Below are 19734 nucleotides of genomic sequence, written 5' to 3' on the forward strand. Positions count from 1 at the left end.
TCGTTTGTGTTGTTCGTCTATTTTTTGTCACTTTGTAACTTTTTTGACAAATTTTTTGTCTCTTTTTTGTTTTGTTTCGTGTGGTTTGTTACATTTTTTGTCGTTTTGCTTCTTGCTTTTATCATTTTGTGTCTCGTTTTTGTAATTATTGTCTGATTTTTGTTGTTTGATCATAAAGTAAAATACTACATAGATACCTGTATAGCTTAGAAAATTGGGAGTTGTCGTTATTTATCGCTTTTAAACACTTTTTAACCCTTTACACGGGGCATATTTATGTCTCTGATACACATTATTAAACCCTTTACAATCACATCTTGATCTGTGCTGTAGACTCTGAACCCGAAGGATCCTGCAGTGCCACTGGTTCTGAACGCCATACGAGAAATCCGCTTTGACATCAGCCTGTCCAGCATCAATGATCCTGCCTTCATCCAGCTGTGGTTTAACCGCCGCCTGCTCCCTTTCCTGTCCGCTGTCCCTCCCGACTTCCTCTCGTGTCTCATCACGAAGGGTTTGAACTGCAGCACCTACCAGCACATGTAAGCAGTGAAGCATTCATCGTTTCTTCTGCTCTGATTTCAGTAAAGATCTGACTTTACTGTGACTATCATGTGACCCTTTCGACTCATTTCCTAACTCAGTTTGCAGACTCTGACCCGTCTGCAGCCAAACATGACGCTTGCCACCCAGATGACTGTCTACACGCACTTCAGCAAGGTTTTCCTGACCAGGAACAACACTGCAGGTAGGTTTGTGTTTAAAGTAATGCACAAAAAACAAAACCGCTGGCTGGATAAAAAGTGGAAAGACACGGTGGTTACTGAGGAGTTTGCAGCTCTTCATCTGACAGCTCACGGCTGTCCCTTCTTGCATGATTATTTCCAAATGCTAAGATCTCTAACAAACATAATGCATTTTTTTCTGTGACTGCTTCATAATTAAAATTAACTCATTTTGTTGGATATGCATTAGCACTAACTTTATAGAGCAGTTTTCCTGGAAATATTACCACAGACATCCAATGTGTAATACTGTAGAAATATAAATATTGCAATACTTCCATCAGTGGGCCATACAGGTTTATCAGGGATAGACAGTAACCTAATATTTATTTAAATAGAAACTTTCAAGACTGCTTTGATGCCTGCAAATATAACTTTGCAGCTTTAGATCTCAGCTGAATCTTTCTCAGAACGTTTGTCAGTTAAAAGTTAGTGTAATTTTTAATGTTTTCTACTCAAATACATTTATAGTTTAGGATTAGCGTGCAGGCATTTCTCAGACAGGATGGAGAAGAAAACATTCTGTTGTTAGTTGTGCTGATGTATGATCTGTACGGCAATCATACCACAGTGCAAATCCATCAAAATCAAAGCACTGCACTGTGTTCTCATCACCCAATGCTTTGGCTACCTTGCACAATGGGCAGAGGAATGGTTTACTTTGACTTCCATAAATAAAAACGATGCCTAAATAGATTTGATGAAACCACGTTGTTATTCTAATCATCCCAACATAGTAGTGTTTAGTGTGCTTTGTTTAGATTATGCCAAAGTTTGTAGTTCTCATTAGCATATAATCTGTGGATTTAGGCACCATCCTGACAAGTTACCAAAAAGCCGTGAAGGTATTTCATTCTGGGCCGAAGTGTCACAACAGCCATGATGATATAACTGCAAATAATACATGTGTAATCATAATTAGAACCCTAATAATTTGGCTTGATTATAATCATCTCTTGACATATAACCAACTGTATAAATCACATTCAAAGCGTGCTATAGTTAACACAGTTTCATGTGTGTGATGCATTCATATAATAAGCAGTAGTTGGTTGTTTTCCGTCCGAGGAGTAAAGTTGAATTGTGTGTGTTTTTGTGTTCAGACCCATCCTGCAGTTCAAACATAAACAGCAGTGCACAGTGGCTGCAGAAGAACCTGGGAGGTTTCTCTGTCCTCGTGCCCTTCAGCGACATCCAGATGCTCTACCCCAGCTTCTCAGCGGTGGGTTACGTTGCACTGCGTCTTCCGTGTTTGTGTTTGTTTATTTGCTGGTTTGTTTCCTCTGTGGTGACCATTTGTTTTGCTGTAAATATACGTGTGTGTGTGTGTGTGTGTGTGTGTGTGTGTGCAGATGGAAGCGCTGTCACAGCTGTCGGTCAGACAACTAGCAGCCTTGTCCTCCACACCTGGCCAGCTCACCTCGGCTGCACAGGTCAACATGGTGCTGAAACACGTCCCCGACCGCCTTCTCACCGCCTTTTTTGATGACTATTCTCCGGCCATCGTGGTGAGCACACCCCCTCTCAAATATAAAGCTGTGTTTTGTTGGCGCCAGGAAATAATGGATAATTTAGTCAGCAGGAATTAAGACGAATAATATTTATCGGCTCATCTGCACTGTAAAAAATGTTCGTACATTTTACGGTGAAAAACTGTCAAGCCATGACGATAAAAATCTGCAAACTGTAAAACAGTTTGATGCCGTTTATGTAACACTGAATCACTGTAAACAGGTTAGCCAGGAGAAAAGTGTGATTTTTAAATTTTTCTCTTGAAAAAATACATTTCTCGACTCCTGCACAGTTTTTAATGGAAAAATGCCGTAACATGTATAACAATACTGTAATGTTTGCTTTCATTCTTGAAAAGAATACAGTTTTTCCCACTTAAATGTACATATTGTTGTGCTGATAATGTAAACATGCTGCAATATTTATAACAAGTAACATGGCAATTTCTGCATTTATTACATGCAAAAAATACAGTTTGTTACCGGTCATATTGATGTACTTTTGTGTTAATAACAGACATATGCTTTAATATTTATGACCCCTTTAACAGTTATTTTGGCCAAAAACCCATATATTTAATGTTAAATACACTAACTGTTGTGCTGATAATGGAAAAATGCTGAAATATTTATAATTAGTTACACAAACTTTATTTTATACAGTATTTTCATGTAAATGTTTTAATTTTTCTTAGTTAAAACTTTTTATTTTACAATAAAACATGGAATGAAGCATATTTTTAACCCTAAAATCAACAAAATCAATACATTTCTTGACCGTAAATGTAGAAAATGTTTTACTGTAATTTCACAGTAGCGTTCTGGCGATCACAGCTGCCAGAATTTTACCGTAAAAATAACATTTTTTTTTTTTTTACAGTATGAGACAGATAATTGCTGCATTTTTGTCATGTTTTACCAGGAACATAATCTTTTTCTGATTATTCTTCACACAGTGATGGAAGAAGCTAACGTTAAACCTACTCATCTGACATACAATCCATGTGCTTTTGTCTCATCCTTTTTCCTTCAGGGTCATGAGAACATGATCCCCTCTGCGGTGAGGTCAGCCGTGTTACAAGTCGTGTTCGATCGAGCCAATCTCTCCAGTCCTTCAGTGAGCGATCAGGATGTTCTGCAGTGGCTCAGAAACCGGCTTCGACCGCTGCTGTTCAACCTGTCGCCGTCTCACGTTGCCCCGTTCTTCGGAATACTGGCGGGAAGGAACTGCAGCACCGAGCAGCAGGGGTGAGGGCAGAGCGTAGACTGTATGTAAAAGACGGATGCTGAATTATAGAAAGAGATAATGACAAAATGACCCTACTTCTCAACATTTTTCTAATTAATTTATGGCCTCAAAAACTAGTTTCAAGTCTGCTTTAATGCAGCAGGATGGTTATTTTGATTAATTATGATCCCATTTAGATGGAATTGACTGTATCGGCCTACACAGTGTCCCTGAGTTTAGCTGTTCTCTTCTGCTGTCATGTCCGGTTTCAAAAAACCAGCATGTGATGGCCAAACCCATGGCTTTCCAATGGTTGTCCACAAACCAGTGGGAGATGTTGTGTTCATTACACCCATCTTTTATATATAACCTGTGGTTTAAAGACACAAACACTTAACTAATGGCTGCTTTCACTGATTAAAGACTGAGATTTCTCTGCGTTTTTTCTGTTTCAGTGTAGAGGAGCTGAATCTGACCATCTCAACTCTCAGTGGAGACACTCAACAACAAATCTACAATCACATCATTGGGACTCTCAAAGGTAAAGAAACCGTGCTGACTGAAAACTAGTAAACCGTCTTCCCACGGTTCATGCTGCTCATTGGATGACTGTTGAAGAAAATCCCATTCTCAAGCAGCAATCCAAATCAAAACAGTCAAATGAGAGACAATTATGCATTCGTGAAGAACTAAAACAATGGATAATGAAAGTGTCACACTCTTTTTTCATTAGATTTATCTTCATGGTCTCAATTGAACAAAGCAAAAATAAAAATGATGTTCTTGCTTCATCAGGCTGTTAGAAAGTGTTGACAGATATCGATTGACATGATTTGGAAACATTTCTGCGCCATTAAAATCAAAGTTAACATGACTGGTTCAGAAAGATTATTTAAACTTTAACCAGTTTGCACTTGTAAAGACAATGACCTGTTAACCTTCACACGCTGTTAGTATAAGCTGCTACCCTCAGATGGACAATACAGAGCTCAGTGAACTCCTTTGTGCCAGTTCAGCTGCAGAATGGTTTAAAATAAGCTACAGAAGTTGTGCTGCAAGACTAAAAAAAACATAAAATGATTGATGTCTCAGGATGAACATTCATTTACTTGTTATTAATTGTCTGCACTTTTAATGACGTGTACTGGGCAAGGTCTTCTTTACATATGAACAAAAAAATACAACACATGAACGCAGTAAAACAGTGGCAACTTTTTCCTTTGAGCCCGGTTTGTTTTCAAGCACCTCTGACAGATACATTATATCCAGTTTTATTAGCGTGAATTAATACTACTTTTATTACCTCCGCCAAGGAGGTCATGCGATCGGGTCCATTTATTTATTTGTCTGTCTGTGTGCGTGTCTGTGGACAGGATTTCTTGGAAACTACTTGTTGGATCTTCATAAAATTTTCACCAGAGGTGGATCTTGGCCCAGGGAAGACTCCATTCAAATTTTGTGTTGATCTGGATAAGGATCTGGATTCTGGATCCGGATTTAGATTTTCCAACTTCATATCATTTTTATGTCATTTAATTTAGTGACAATCATCATGACAGAATTAACGCTTCTTGTTGCAAAAAAAGATCTTGCTTTACCATCCACATCTTCCCTTGGCGGAGGTCAGAAATCTGGGATTGCTCTTGTTGCAATAATGGTTTTAAATATACATAGCTCTAAGTTTTTTGTGTGACGTAAATACAAAGTCCTCTGTGCACTCAGAGGTTCAGTAAGAGGATAACGTCACTTTAAGAGCCACTTTTAGCTCCCAGATGCACAGTGGTGCTGCTCTGTATGTATTTCTTTACTTTGAAGCTAGAAAAAACTACATTGAAGCTTTTGTAAACACAATGTTTAATACATATGACGACATTTTTGCTTTCCTCTATTTCAGGCCCTGAACCTCTCCGTTGCTATGGCGACAACTACAACCACAGTTTCTACGGTTTTGTAGAGCGTTCATTCCTGGGATTCCAGTTCCCCAACCTGACCACCTTCCTGTCGCTCATGCCTCACGACAGAATGCATCTGGTGTGTGCTCAGAAATCAAATAAAATTCAATTTTATTTATATTGTAGAATATAGCGCCAGTTACATTTCAAATTGTCTGAAGACGCTTTACAGAACCCATATGCCTGAACCCCCAGAGGAAGCCCTAAGGCGACAGCGGCAAGAAAAACACGCTTTTAACGGGAAGAAACCTCCTTTAAGAGAGGAGCAGAAATCCAGAAAGGTTTCAAATGATGAATAGGTAGAGACTGATCTTTTGTTTTCTGTTTTTCAAGCTGGTGAACTCCATCCCTGTATCAGATGTTGGAGATCTACTCCGTCGTCCGGATGTCGTCGACAACAACGCAGAGCTGTGTGTGCTCTACCAAAACTACAACCTGATACAGATGTTCCTGCAGAAGGTATGCGCCACACACACAATCACACAGAAACGTGAGAACACTGTGATGATATGAACACAATGATCTGTGTTTTCTCCACAGGAGTCTCTCCCAGAGGTGTTGAGGCTGCCCACTCTGGACTGCGTCTGGCCCATAGCTCTGAGCAGCTCCAACAGGCCAGATGTTGAAATGTGGTTCAGCCAAAGCCTCACACGCTTCAACCCGTTGGTCAGAAGGGATATGATCGAACCCAATGTCACGCACAATGCCTCCTGCTTGGCCTTCCAACAGCTGTATGTTTTGTTAGGGCATTGTAAAGTACTTCTGAGCTAAATGTTTGGGTTTTTTATGCTGTGTTTTGAATGAATTTTGTATTTTTGCAGGGTTAAATTTCTAGACGAACATAACTACACTGCTGCAGACTTTACCAGGAGAGACGTGTTCATGACCATCAGGGATTACCTCAACTCAGGTCAGTCTGTAAACTGAGCCTCTGGAAAAGCGGCTTGAATTAAAAACAGCAAAAATGCTTAATTTTAGTTTAGAATTGTAAATGGAATATGTGTGGATTTCAATAAACAAAAACCTGAAGACATCAGGTTGTGTATAAGAAAACTATATCTGTTCATTTTGTGTGTTTTTTGACATCTTGACCATAAAGATCAATTGAGAAAACAACTGAGGGATTTTAGTTGCAGCTTAATCTGCCACAGTATTAGATTGTCACGACACCATATGGATATTATGAAAAGAAAATGTGAAAAAACAGAATATAGCTACCAGTTAAATTCATTTCATTGTGTGAGTGTAGTGAGGTGCAGAGAGGGTCTGTCGCCTTAACTGTACTGAATGCTGTTCTTATTTTCTAGGGTCATTATTTACACAATATTTCACAATTTAATATCACGTTATTGTAAATATCATTATATCATGGCATCTTTAGTTGCAGCCCTGCAGTTGTTGGTATTAATTACACCAACGTTTCCAAGTTAATCCAGTAAAAACGTAATGATATTTCTGATATTTCTACTTTAAGGACAACAAAAATGATAACAGTATTATTGTAAATGGTATTTTATTAAGCCTCCACCTAACTACTTGTAATTTCTTGTTGTAGACACGGTGCCAAGGTGTTACAACAGCAGCGACCCAGAGCTAAACTCCACAGCTTGGTTTGCTGAGTACATTGGTCCTTTCACGCCTTTTCTCACTCTGGAGGTTCTTCAAACATTTGGATCTGAAGAGGTACTGAACCCGATCTGAGAACCTTAAACTGCACCTCAGGTTTTGATCACTGGTACTGAAATCCAAGAAGAAAATGTTGACGGATTCATGATGTGCATGATTGTTCCTCCTCCCTGCAGGATCTCCAAGTGTTCACGGTGAACCTTGAGAACATCGCGCTCCTCAACCACTCCGTCTTACCTCAGAACCTCACCGACTACTACACTCAGCTTGTATATCAAGAGGACAGCAACTTCAACCCCTTGCTGTGAGTTCACTGCAAAAAAATCAAAATCTTACCACCAGGTCTATTTGTCTTGTTTTTAGTCAAAATGTCTCATCCCACTTGATTTAAGATAAATTCATTTAACAAATGATATTTCAGCAAGATAGAGGGACTTGTTTAAACCCTACAGGTCAAAATTGACCCGTTTTAAAGTTTGAAAATGTGAAAAAAAAATATTTTCACAGTGAAACTTTTGATGTTCACATTTTCAACATTTCTGGGAAATCTTTGAACATTTTTTGGTGGAAAAAAATAAATGTTAAAAATGAAATGTTTCTTTCATTTCCAGCGAAATTTGCTGGATTTTGTTAGATTTTTGTGAATGTTCTTAAAGAAAATATTACAAGTTTTACTGATATATATGTAATCACTTTAGATATTTTTAGGGGGTTTTTTTGGAAGATTTTTACTCATTTTTTGAAAATATTTACAAGGATTTTCTTTCCAAATCTGGGGGATTTAAAAAAAACTTTCAAGGGAAACTTTTAAGGAATTACTGGAAATTTCTTCCTGAAGGTTTGCAAATTTTCAGAAATGTGGGAAATCTTTTTGCTGAATTTTTTTGGATTTTTTCCAGACAAGGAAACACTATTTTTTGATGCCCATAAATGAAGACAACAGGAAGGTTAAGACAGCACATCTTAAATATCTTAAGTCGAACAATCTTGAAATGATCTTGTTTTCAGTTGAATTTTACAAGAAAACTCAAAACAAGTTTCATACATCTCAAATTAGGTTACATGAAAGCACAAATCTATTTTTGAGTAAAAAAAAAACTGCTGTTTTATTTAGCATTTCGTGTTTGTTTTAAGACACCTAAGATTGACAATCCTGTAAAACATAGCTTAAAATAAGTTTCCCCAGCTAATTTTAAGATCTTAATATTCTAAATATCACATCTTATCTCAAGAAGTCTCACCAAGCCATTTTTCACTTGTTCCATTGGCAGATTTTTTTCACTTATTTCAAGGGAAAAGTTCCTTGAAATAAGATCTTTTTTTCTTGTTTTGACAGGGGCATTTTTTCCAGCATTGAAGCATCTAAAATACCCTCTACATCACCTCAGACACATAAGCACCTTTTATTTTATCCGATTCCACTCTCTCTGCAGTCTTCCTCTGCTTTGTCGGTGTGTCGCTCCCGGTCCGGCGTTCAGCCAGCTGACTGCAAACCAAAGCATGATACTTCTTCCTGACCTCACCAGCCTCTGTACAGACCTGGACCCACAGGTAAAAAAACACACACACACACACACACACACACACACACACACACACACACACACACACACACACACACACACACACACACACACACACACACACACACACTCAAGAAAACACAGATACGCTGGTGGTGCATTTTTCTGTTCAGAAGTAAACAAGCTGGGAGCATTTTAAAAGGAATAACCTGAAAAAAACTAGTGGACAAACATCACTGCTGAGGCCTTCACTCACTTAAAGGACATAAGTTGGTTTTTTGACTCACATGTTGAACAGATCAGCTCAAATGAATGCTTCTGATGATTGTTCCTTTTGTAATTCAGCTGGGTAGGTCACGTTAGCTTTGTGAGAATGCCCTAGCCCTGTAAAACCCAAACATAGAAAAAAAGAGCATAAATAATAAATAATAAATATTATATATGTAGTATACATATATTATTTATATATGTAAAATCTCTAAAACCCAAATATTGAAAAAAATAGCAAACATAATATAAATATATATATACCAATATTTTAAAAAAAATAAAACTGATATTGTATTTTTGCAACAGTGGGTCTTACAGGGCTAGTCTAACTTAAGTATTTTGTGCCATTATATATGGTAATGGCACAAAATACTACATTGTACCTGCATATGTTACTTCTCCGGAAACACACCTTTGCCTCCCTGAACATAAGGACTGTTTACAAAAATGTTCTGTTCCTGTAGGTCGCTGCTGCTTTGGCTGGTAACTTTGGTGACAAAATTGATGCCACGTCCATTGCTACCCTGGGCAGTGAAAGCATCGGCATGTCCACAGGACAGATCATGGTAATAAACCCTCAGGACCTGTTCAAAGCCCTTGGAACTCTCCGCCTTGTGATGGGGTGGAATGAAGGTCAGGCCAGGGCCATCATCCAGGCTCTGATGTCTTCAGGGATGATGCAGGTAGCTGCTGTCTGCCACACATTTAATATTGGATACTGAGGTTTTGTTTGAGAGCAAACTAATGGCAATAAAGTCATTGTTGTGGTCATGCTCTTTTATCTATGTGTCGCCTTCAACCTTTTCCATTCCGGCAGATCAACAGCTCGTCATCACTCTTCATGCTGGGCTCTCTCGTTGTGGGTGTACCCACCAGAGTGTTCAAGAGCATCAGCACCTCCGAGCTGCTCACCGCATCCAAAAACACTTCAATTCTGGCACATCTCATGTTGGCCCCGCCGCTCGTCCAGGAGACCTTTGTTACTCAGGTATGGAAGCTGCATTTGTGTTACAGTATGAATGCAGTTGGTTGTATTTATATCATATTATATAGCCTGGAAAGTCTAACCTGGGAAAATATGAGAAACCTCAGGAAGGCTGGTGGCTGAGAGCAGAGCAAAGCTAGAGTGCCGTTGACTCGCAAGTGGCAAGCAGGCCAACTGGATAAAAAGGCAACACTTTTTAGCACAAAGGGAAGCACAGCTGGCTGGTCAAGAGAGCCTCCTGCCACAATGGGTGACGAAACGATCTGGGAAAGGCTGACAGAAATCACAACTGATATTCTGCAGAAGCTGATGAGGTGTAGGAGTTGTGTCAAGGGTCTCATTTAACTCTTTGCAAGAAAGCGAATAATGACAAATAATGCCTTTACATTTAGATATTTTCTAACCTATTTCCCTTTTAGTGTCTATTAATTAACACCTCAAGCAGCAGTCAGAAGAATTCAAAGCCAAACATTTATGTGAAGACAGAAGCTGTCCAAAGAGAGCTAACTTTCACCGTTCCTCGTTCTCTCAGATCATATCGGTGAACACCAACAGCGAGCAGATCATACAGAACGTTCCAGATGAGCTGGCCACTGAGATCCCTCGATCTCAGCTTCTCGGCTTCTCAAATAACAGGAGCGTTATCACCACAATCAACAAGAAGAAATGGAAACGGCAGCAGGTAAGCGGATGCAGTGATGAAGCACTTGTTGTATTTACACACCTGTTGTATGCGATTACACACCATGTGTTTTTTTTTTTTTGCTAGGCTGAGTTGTTCTTTAGTGTAATCGCCGCGGAAACTGCGACAGCACAGCTGGGAACTCCGAACAAGTGAGTTTTAAAAAAGTTTTCAGTAAGTTTGTGAAACCAGAGACCTGCCAAGGAATGTTCTGCAAATGGGTTTCACAATGAACAGAGCTTACAGCGTGTGTGTGTGTGTGTGTGTGTGTGTGTGTGTGTGTGTGTGTGTGTGTGTGTGTGTGTGTGTGTGTGTGTGTGTGTGTGTGTGTGTGTGTGTATGTGTGTATGTGTGTGTGTGTGTGTGTGTGTGTGTGTGCAGTTTGTCGTCCTCTGTGCTGCAAGGGTTCACGTGCACCGGTGTGAGGACGATTCAAAGGGTGCAGATCAAGAGGTTGGTCAGAGCCTGTCGGAGGAGAGGCAGGAACAAGGTCAAACTGGTGGAGACTCAGGTGAGAGTGCAGGAGTGATTGTGTTTGGATTACTCACGTTGTTCAGATATAAATGTGTTTATACAGTCATAATGTGCAGACTCACTTTCCCTTTGGAGTTCCCTAAACTAGAAAAGGTTAAGGTAAAGCATTAACACTCACACGCCAAAGCCGGCCTGCAAGGTGCGTGTCGAACATCTTGGGTCTCGTTGTCTTACCCAATTACACTTTAACACATAGAAGGGTCGGGGAACTAATGGCTGAAAAGAATTGCTTTTTATAATGGTGGTTCTCAAAGTGGGGGCACTGAGGGGCAGTCATGAGATAATTTCCAGACATCAAATGAATTTTAAAAAATACGAAAAAGGGCTGCACAGTGACGTAGTGGTTAGCACTGTCGCCTCACTGCTAGAACATCCCCGGTCCGGCCTGGGCCTGGGATCTTTCTGTGTGGAGTGTGCATGTTTTCTCTGTGCATGTGGGAGTTTTCTCTGGCTTCTTCCCACAGCCCAAAAACATGCTGAGGGTATTGATTATTCTAAATTGTCCACAGGTGTGAATGTGATACTGCTTGTTTGTCTCTGTGTGTGCTGACTGGCTACCTGTCCAGGTGTCCCCTGACTTCACCCTATCATAAGCCCCACCATGATCCTAATGAAGACTGAGCAGTGGATAGATAATGGATGGATGAAACAAGAAATAGTAATATAGCAATAATTGTTATAAAACACAGAATGCTTGATGTATTCTGTTACTAGACTATATTAGATCATTATTAAATATTATTATGGCTGTTCTGCTGCTATATTCTCTTGGGTTGTTGTGTTTGGATTGGCTCATTAGTGTGTGTGCATGGCCAAGCATCAGCCTGAGTAGTGGGTGTCATGAGTCTCTGGCACCTTTATTTTTGGCAGAAGAGTTTTACTGCTGGTTTAAAACATGCCAAAAGCTGAAACAGGCAGAAATCTCCAAAATTAAATGTCAGAATCTGAAAATACAGCCCTCCTCCTGCAGCTGTTCCCACTCTGCCCTAAACTCATCCCACCAGAAAGACAAAAGCATATGCACTCGCTTCACACTGCGAAAAGTTCATTTTGTCATTTATCTTCCTAGAGGATTTTAACTGCACTCTCCTGAGTGAACGTCCACGGTCTATATATTATCTCACCTGATCTGGGTGAGAAGCCCTGTGATTGGCCAAAATCTTAGACATGGCCTACATTTTCTCAAGCCTGAAAGCAGAACTAGAAGGAGATGCAGAAGTGTACGTAGCTTCTTCTCAGATCGCTTCAATTACAATATGATGAAAGGTTTTTATAGAAATTTTGCCTAAAAGTACTGCCTACCTCAGCTTATATAGACTATAAACATATGAATCAGATTGTACTTTCACTGAAATGCACTTGGAGCAGGATGTCTAAATCATACTGTAAATGGCTTACAGTAGACTTTAATTCCAGGTCTTAAGTTCAAAATTTTCCACTTATGTCTTTCTTTAACAGCAAAGAGAGTATACAGTATTGATAGTAGTTGTTCCTTTTCTCACCAACAGCTGACCTGCATGTACAACTACATTAGAGTGGACCCAGACGCCACCAACTTCACCCTCTACCCTCATGACATGCTGCTGTACTACGAGTAAGAACCTGTCATGGTTGTTTGTGTGGAATTAAGACCAAACACAGGTGTTCTTACAATGACATGACTGTGGTATCGTTTCCATTTCTTTCTGCAGTTACTCGTTGGTGCCACAGGCCGACTGCAGGCCCTATTTTGAACAGCTGGCAGATGCAGACTTCAGTGTCTTCTCCTTGGCCCTCAGCTACAAGCGAACTGATCTGTTTGATAATTCCAGGACCTGCCTGGTGAGTCCCCAAACAACAAACAGTATTGAACATCTAAAATGAGCAATGCTGAAGCTTGGTTTTTAACACATAAGAACCCATACCCATTTTTCTTAAAGGACTGAATGAGTTAAGGTCAGACATAAAGCTTTACAAGGAAGAGACTGGGGCACTCAGAGTGCTTGTTACACTGGTGTCACCGTGGGTTCTTATGGGTTAAGCTATGTGTGAAACTACACCGATCAGCCACAACATTCTGACCACTGAGAGGTGACGGGAATAACATCGATCATCTTGTTATAATGAAGCGTTCTGCTGGGAAACCTCGAGACCTGTTATTCATGTGGATGTTTGACATGTACCACCCACCAAAATATTGTAGGTCAAGCAACACTCCTTAATCCCACTTGTCACCCTCAGCGGGGCAATATACCCCAACACATCACAAAAACTGCTCAGGGGAACACGACAGAGCTAAGATGTTCACCCGGGTTCCACACTCCCTAGATCCAAATCTTATTGAGCATTTTTTCTTAGTTTTAATTGGATCCTGATCATGAAACCACCATGTGAACTATTTAAAATAAATGTCAGCATGGTGTGAGAGCACAACAGTAAATGTAAATCTCATCCAGTTCAGGATATGTTTTTCAGTTCTTATTTTAATGCTCTAATCCACAATGTTTTATTTCCTAAGGGTATAAAAAACACAAGCTTGACTGAGGACAATGTATCAGTTTTGGGGAACATGTGTTGCACTCTGAGTGGATCCTACATCCAGAACTCTGATCCGTCCATCCTGGAGAAACTCAAGAACTGCCCTGAAATTAGTGACGCCCAAGCAGCAGCTGTTGAAACCCTGCTGAGTAGCGGAAATACACGATACGGGTGCGTCAATCTGCATCAACACAATCCTCACTTTGAATACCTCACAAAAAACCTATTCAGCAAATTCATTTCTTACTTATAGATTTGGTGTTCTTGTGTTTTTTTTTCAGCGCTCCTTCAACGTGGAATGAGCAAACCCTGAAGGACCTCGGGATGTTTCCGCTCTATTTGAAGTCCACCTTCTATCAAAACTTCAACAAAGTGAGTCCCACGTGAACACATTAAACAGGAAAGGTTAAGTAGGTTTGGTTTTTCATGTGTTTCTCTGTTTCCTGTGAGCAGAAAACAAAGCGCATGTTCTTGAAGTACTTCCTGAAAGTTTTGAGGAAAGACAAAGTGGAAAGACGGAAGAGGAGGAAAATGAAGAGAGAAATAAGACTGTCCAATAGAATGAAGTCAAAGCGATCTATAGGTCAGTCTCTCTCTGGTCGCTGCTCTGAATGTTTGTTGTTCAAGAATTCACTTCTTAGCTGTTTCCTTTCTGTATTCCAGGCAGTGAATGCACTGTTGGAGAGATCACCCAGGTGACTATCAGCGATGAAACGTTCCCCTTCGACTATGACGATATAAACCAGTTCAACTGCTGCCTCACAGCCAAAACTGTCCAAGACAACCTGAAAGCCATCACTGACAAGGTGGATCAGGAGGAATACCTCGAGGTTGTTCTCAGCAAGTTGCAAGAGGTAGGTGGCAGAAGCCTGCGAGGATGCGACTGGTTTGTTTGAGCTTTTTTTTAACTGAGCAGCTGAGGATGAAGCATGGTGAACGTGGTGCTAAGAAATGTGGTGCAAATGTGAAGCACGAATCACTGTAAAGTCGGCTGTTTTTAGAATGAGGTTGAGCTGAATGTTGTTTATAATTATGATCATTATTCAATCACGTTTTATTGAATCAGATTGCTGTTTAGGGATAGCATCTTTAAATGTCACGTAGAATAGGGATTGTCAGAAGGTTAGAAATCAGCTGACATCTTGTTTTCAGATCCTGTACTTACTATATTGTCTTTATCATTGCAATCCAAGGTAAATGCTTTCTCATTTTTTATCTGACTGATTCTCACATGGATATAGGCTTATGCTGCCAACTCTACCATCCCTGAAAGTCAAGTTCAGCTCTTAGGCCCAGCGTCCCGTCTAGCCACCACTGAATATATCAACAAGTGGGAAATCACTCAGATTGACACATTGGCTGCCTTGATGGACTCATCAGATGGAGCGTGGGATCCAAACCTGGTGAGCAAATGGACTGAAATTCATTGTGCAGGTGTGTCTATGCTGCTGTTTTCTTATTACTGCATGTTTCTCCTCATCCTCATCCAGGCTAAAGAAATCATCACTAAGTATCTGAGTACAGAAGGGAACACACTCGGCAGTGCAGAGCTGAACGCCATTGGAGGACCAAACTTGTGTTCTCTGGACTCAGATGTTGTGAAGAACATTTCTCAGCAAAGCCTCGGGTAAGAAGTCAGAACTGTGTTTATGTTTGGAGGATTCTATTTCTGACATCTGAAAACATCTGGAAGATGGAAGCACATAAGGTTTAAGGTTCAGTCAGGGATCTTCAATGAAAAACAAAACCCCTTAAACTAAATTTATGCTCATTCATGAATTAACTGCGGCAAGAAAGACACCATTGGAATTACCTGGTTTTCTGCCGTAACTGGTCATAAAATGTGATTTTTCCTAATCAGAGTCATAAGTACAAACCGTGTACTTGAGCTAATAACATAGAAACAGTTATATTCATATACATTAAACATTCTCAGTGCTATTGGAAAAATAGGATCTCAGAGATTCAGCTGCACAGGAGATTCAGGAAAGTTTCAGACCATTCTTCCTGCTTCAGCTGAGACATATCCCTGATGACCGAAAAGACAGATGTTCTTTGTCTAATGTCTTGCAGCTCCAGCCCTGAACTATCACCCTGGACTTCATTTTGATCTTACTAAGTCACCTGCATCCATAGACAGTTGATGTAGCTGTAAACTGATGAATACCTAAACTCTGTGAGGACTATTTTTCTCAACTTTATACAAATCTGCAATTTGTGATTTGAAGTCATTAGAGATCTTCTTTGACAGGCATAGGCCAAATGAGCAGATGCTCCTAGTGAAAAACAAAATGTAACTCTAGCCCTACAACAAATAAATACTTGCATAAATAAAAGTAAATTCCTATGACATACATAAGTAGGACTATGAGATAAAAAATTAAATACATAAACAAGACGATAGATATATTAATAAATGTAATGATTAACTAAATGTTTTGATTTTAAAAGGACATTTTTTTTTAATGTTATATAACCCCTTGCCTCTAGCCTAGCCGCGCTAGACCCAGGTCTGCGCGGCTAGGAACTCTCTAGGAACTCTCGACAGGGAGGGAGGCGGGCTAAAAGGTTGTCTTTCAAATCACTCTGCAGCAATCGGATAGGTATACAACCAATCAGTGCAACGAATAGGCTGACGGAGTTCCTAGAGCGCCGGAAATCAGAGGATGCGGTAGTTCGGTGAAGCCTTATTTATACAGTCAATGGATGAAGCTCAAGTATATTACAGACATGTTAACAGAAAGATTATTCAGAGTCGGTGCTAATGGAGCTCAGCGACTGTTGTCGTTTTTGTTGTCGACCCTGACAGAGAATTAAATTCGTTGCCGTGGGTTGTCTAGCGTGGCTAGGCTAGTTGTTTCCGGTTGTTTCTGTCAGAATCGTCGCACCTCTGTCATCACTTAGTTACGCCCGCCTTCTGACTCTACACTTCATGGTGATTCGTCAGCCAGTTTTAGGAGCATCCAACCTCGAGGCTTACCGAGGGTAACTAGACCCACCCTGGCAGAGAATTAAATTCGTTGCCGTGGGTTGTCTAGCGTGGCTAGGCTACCTTGCCTCCAGTGTGTTGAATAATTTATTAATGCACCGTCCCTATTAGAAATGACATCGGCTTCATTCACAACTTACTGTATTTCCAAGTTTACTAAAATGTATTTTCTGCATTTGCTGTTCAACTCTGTCTTTCAAAGAAAACCGACTCTAATGCAAAAATGTAGATTAAACTAATACTATTAGACAGACAAGAGCCTTTTTCAGCCCCGTTGTACGTAGCTTGACAGGAGAAACTAAGGAAAAATAGTAGCTTCTTTTGAATCACTAAACTATCTGAAAACAACTCCGTTCAATTTATCGTCAATTCTTCTCTGGATTTTGACATTTGAACAGTCAAAGGACACTGTTGTGATTAAAGAATAGATGTAGTAACTTTCTTGAACAAATAAAGATGAAACTTGCAAAAATGGGCAGAGTAAAGATAGAGGAGTGTGAACACTGACGATGTAGGTGAGACGACAAATTCACCTCATTTAGCTGAAGTAGTATCCATGCTTCATCAAGAATCTACATCAACTGTAAAACAGACTGTTTTCCTCATGTACTCTGTGTGTTTGTCTCTTCTGCAGAGACGCCGATGCCCTGATCGTGTCCAACTGCACCAAACAGAAAAAGCAAGACCTCTTCCCCATTGCCAGACAAGCATTCAGTGGAGATACTCGCACAGCTATCTCCGTTTCCTCTTACCAGCTCATACAACCTTACATGGGTAGGAAAACAGAGACACACGTGCATACACCCACACTGCATGAAGAAAAGCTTCATTTGAGCTCACTGTTCATTTCTTTCCTGTCTTGCAGGGGGTGCACCGTCAGACTTTGTCAAGAGTTTGGTGGCTGCAAATGTCAGCATGGACTTGGCTACCTTCACCAGTTTGGATGAGGATATTGTTCTGGTCAGTGTTCTGCTGTCCTTACAACTCTTTTCTCTTTTGTAGTTTTAGCAAATTCTTTGGAAGGCTGAATTCTTTGGAAGCTCTACCATTTGTTTGTAAAGTTTCAGATCGCACAACAAAGCACAAAAATCACTGAAGTACTTAGTTATTGCTAGATGATAAGGCCTGGTCATCGAACAGGTGAGGCAGGGTCTGCTGCCATGTAGTTCCTATATATATATATACACAAGATGGATGTAGCACTTTGGTCAGCAGACAACAACTCCTGTGTTGCAAAATAAAGTCTGATTGTATAGAAAAACCATAGAAAACTGGGGAAATGAACCTATTTGTCACTTCAGTTGTTACTTCGTTATGGTGCTGATGTTCATCTTCTATACAGTCTATAACTGAGTCTTATACAGCATCTAGCATTGGTGTTGCTAATCTGTTTTTGGTTTGGTTGGATTAAAAACCATGTGCATGTTTATTTGCATAGGCTTATAAAAATATATCTGCTGTGCTCTTCCTAGAATCTGACCGTTAGTGAAGTTCAAGGCCTTCTTGGCAACAACTTGGCAGATCTGAAGGCCTATGAAAACCAAACGCTGGTACAGAACTGGATCATCAGGACGCCCCAGACGGAGCTTGACACACTGGGTATTGGGCTGAAAGGAGGCAGAGCTGACCCGACAACTGCCCCCGCCTCCAACGCTACCACTACCTCCGCCTCCAACGCTACCACTGCCTCCAACTCTTCTGTCACCGCCATCAACCCCGCTGCTCCTACAGCAGCCACTGTTGCGTCTTCCTCTACCACCACAGGTACGTACTGAAATAGTGGAAGGGTGTAAAAACTTTATTAAAGAAACAACAGCTCAGATTTGACAGACAAACAAAACTGACATAAAATTGGTAAAAACAATCACAAAAAGTTTGAGGGCAGTTTGCAGTGCATAATGCCTGATACCTGATTTTGCTTTTCATGTCATTACGGAAGTCCATCAGAGAGGAGGGATGAGTATGAAATTTGTCTTTAGTGATAAAGCATAATTCATTACTATTTAGATGGTTAAATGAGGCTGAAGCAAAAAAAAAAAAGCATCTCTGTAAAGATGGGAAGTTGATAAAATGATAGTTTTGCACTTTAGAAAAGACAGGCAGTCTTTCCTTGATTAGCTTAGCAACATCAGGCATGTCAAGCTTTGGATTTCTCCACTAGTTAAAACAATGTTTAAGGTGCTTTAGTAAAATAGAAATACCCCATTTAAGAACCTGTCTTGATGGTGTCATTTTATTTCCATCATCCAAAACCAGAAACAGTACAGAATAAAGAGCAAATTACAAATGTGTTTAAGCAGCAAATGTGAGCATTTCTGGCTGACTAGCCTTGAAAACTAAATAATTCCCACTAGCGCCACCCTGACATCAGATTTTTACAACTCAATTATTACATCCAAAAGAATTAAGACCAGTGGCGATACCAACTTTTCAGGAGCAAAAAATTCAGATATAATATCAATATTCTGTAGATTTTGTTCCGTTTCACCCCTCCCAGTCTCAGACAAATTAAATAAACTAAGGTTGTTCACGGGTGAAACTAACAAAAAACTGCACAAACAAACAGAAAATGGGGTTCTGTGGTCTAAAAGAGGATAGTGTGTGTTTGAATACCACTATCCTTCACTAAATCTACCAAAGGTGGTAGACCAAACAAATATAAAACCCTTTAAAAGAAAAACATTCCCCAAAACAAAAGCAAGGAGGTGCTGGGTTCTGTGCACTGACACGACACAAAGACAATCAGGTTTCCAGAAGAAGGCCGACTGATGGTGTCAAACCTTCCAGGTCACCTACCCCCAACCAACCGAGCTGTTGGGAGATCCCTCCTTATATCCCCGCCCAGCTGGTAACAGCTGAGCTCAATCTCACAGGTGCAGCAGATTGAGCTGATCTGAGAGCCAGGCTGTGAACGTTCCAAGTCCATAACAACTGTTGTTGATTTAGCTAGCTAAAATTAACAACACACGGAGTCTGTCTAATATATCAGTCACTGACAAGAAGCCTGACAAACGAAGCAACAATAATGTTGAATGGTTGCTTCCTGGCAAACACCAGGTTTTGATCAGATTTGGTTTGAATTTTAAAACGTAGGCAGAAAATTGGTCAACAAAAACGTCACCAGCCAGTAGC

General features: G+C 40.2%; 1 protein-coding gene across 1 annotated transcript in view; it reads left to right on the top strand.

Annotated features, from left to right (window-relative positions):
- The window catches only part of LOC110968325 (uncharacterized), a 34573-nt gene that overhangs the window by 13968 nt on the left and 871 nt on the right, over positions 1–19734 (top strand). Inside the window, exons 32-60 of the mRNA XM_051945798.1 lie at positions 334–542; positions 645–748; positions 1889–2007; positions 2138–2293; positions 3330–3544; positions 3980–4065; positions 5419–5555; positions 5810–5935; positions 6017–6207; positions 6298–6386; positions 7032–7159; positions 7279–7406; positions 8536–8653; positions 9360–9578; positions 9713–9883; positions 10413–10562; positions 10650–10714; positions 10944–11073; positions 12605–12690; positions 12788–12917; positions 13594–13784; positions 13895–13985; positions 14067–14196; positions 14277–14467; positions 14855–15016; positions 15104–15240; positions 17237–17376; positions 17468–17562; positions 18075–18366. Coding sequence (XP_051801758.1) covers positions 334–542; positions 645–748; positions 1889–2007; positions 2138–2293; positions 3330–3544; positions 3980–4065; positions 5419–5555; positions 5810–5935; positions 6017–6207; positions 6298–6386; positions 7032–7159; positions 7279–7406; positions 8536–8653; positions 9360–9578; positions 9713–9883; positions 10413–10562; positions 10650–10714; positions 10944–11073; positions 12605–12690; positions 12788–12917; positions 13594–13784; positions 13895–13985; positions 14067–14196; positions 14277–14467; positions 14855–15016; positions 15104–15240; positions 17237–17376; positions 17468–17562; positions 18075–18366 — 4186 coding nt within the window. The remainder of the gene's footprint in view (positions 1–333; positions 543–644; positions 749–1888; positions 2008–2137; positions 2294–3329; positions 3545–3979; positions 4066–5418; positions 5556–5809; positions 5936–6016; positions 6208–6297; positions 6387–7031; positions 7160–7278; positions 7407–8535; positions 8654–9359; positions 9579–9712; positions 9884–10412; positions 10563–10649; positions 10715–10943; positions 11074–12604; positions 12691–12787; positions 12918–13593; positions 13785–13894; positions 13986–14066; positions 14197–14276; positions 14468–14854; positions 15017–15103; positions 15241–17236; positions 17377–17467; positions 17563–18074; positions 18367–19734) is intronic.

Source organism: Acanthochromis polyacanthus, chromosome 3 (assembly GCF_021347895.1).
Source record: "Acanthochromis polyacanthus isolate Apoly-LR-REF ecotype Palm Island chromosome 3, KAUST_Apoly_ChrSc, whole genome shotgun sequence".
In the NCBI taxonomy this organism is placed as follows: Eukaryota; Metazoa; Chordata; class Actinopteri; family Pomacentridae; genus Acanthochromis; species Acanthochromis polyacanthus.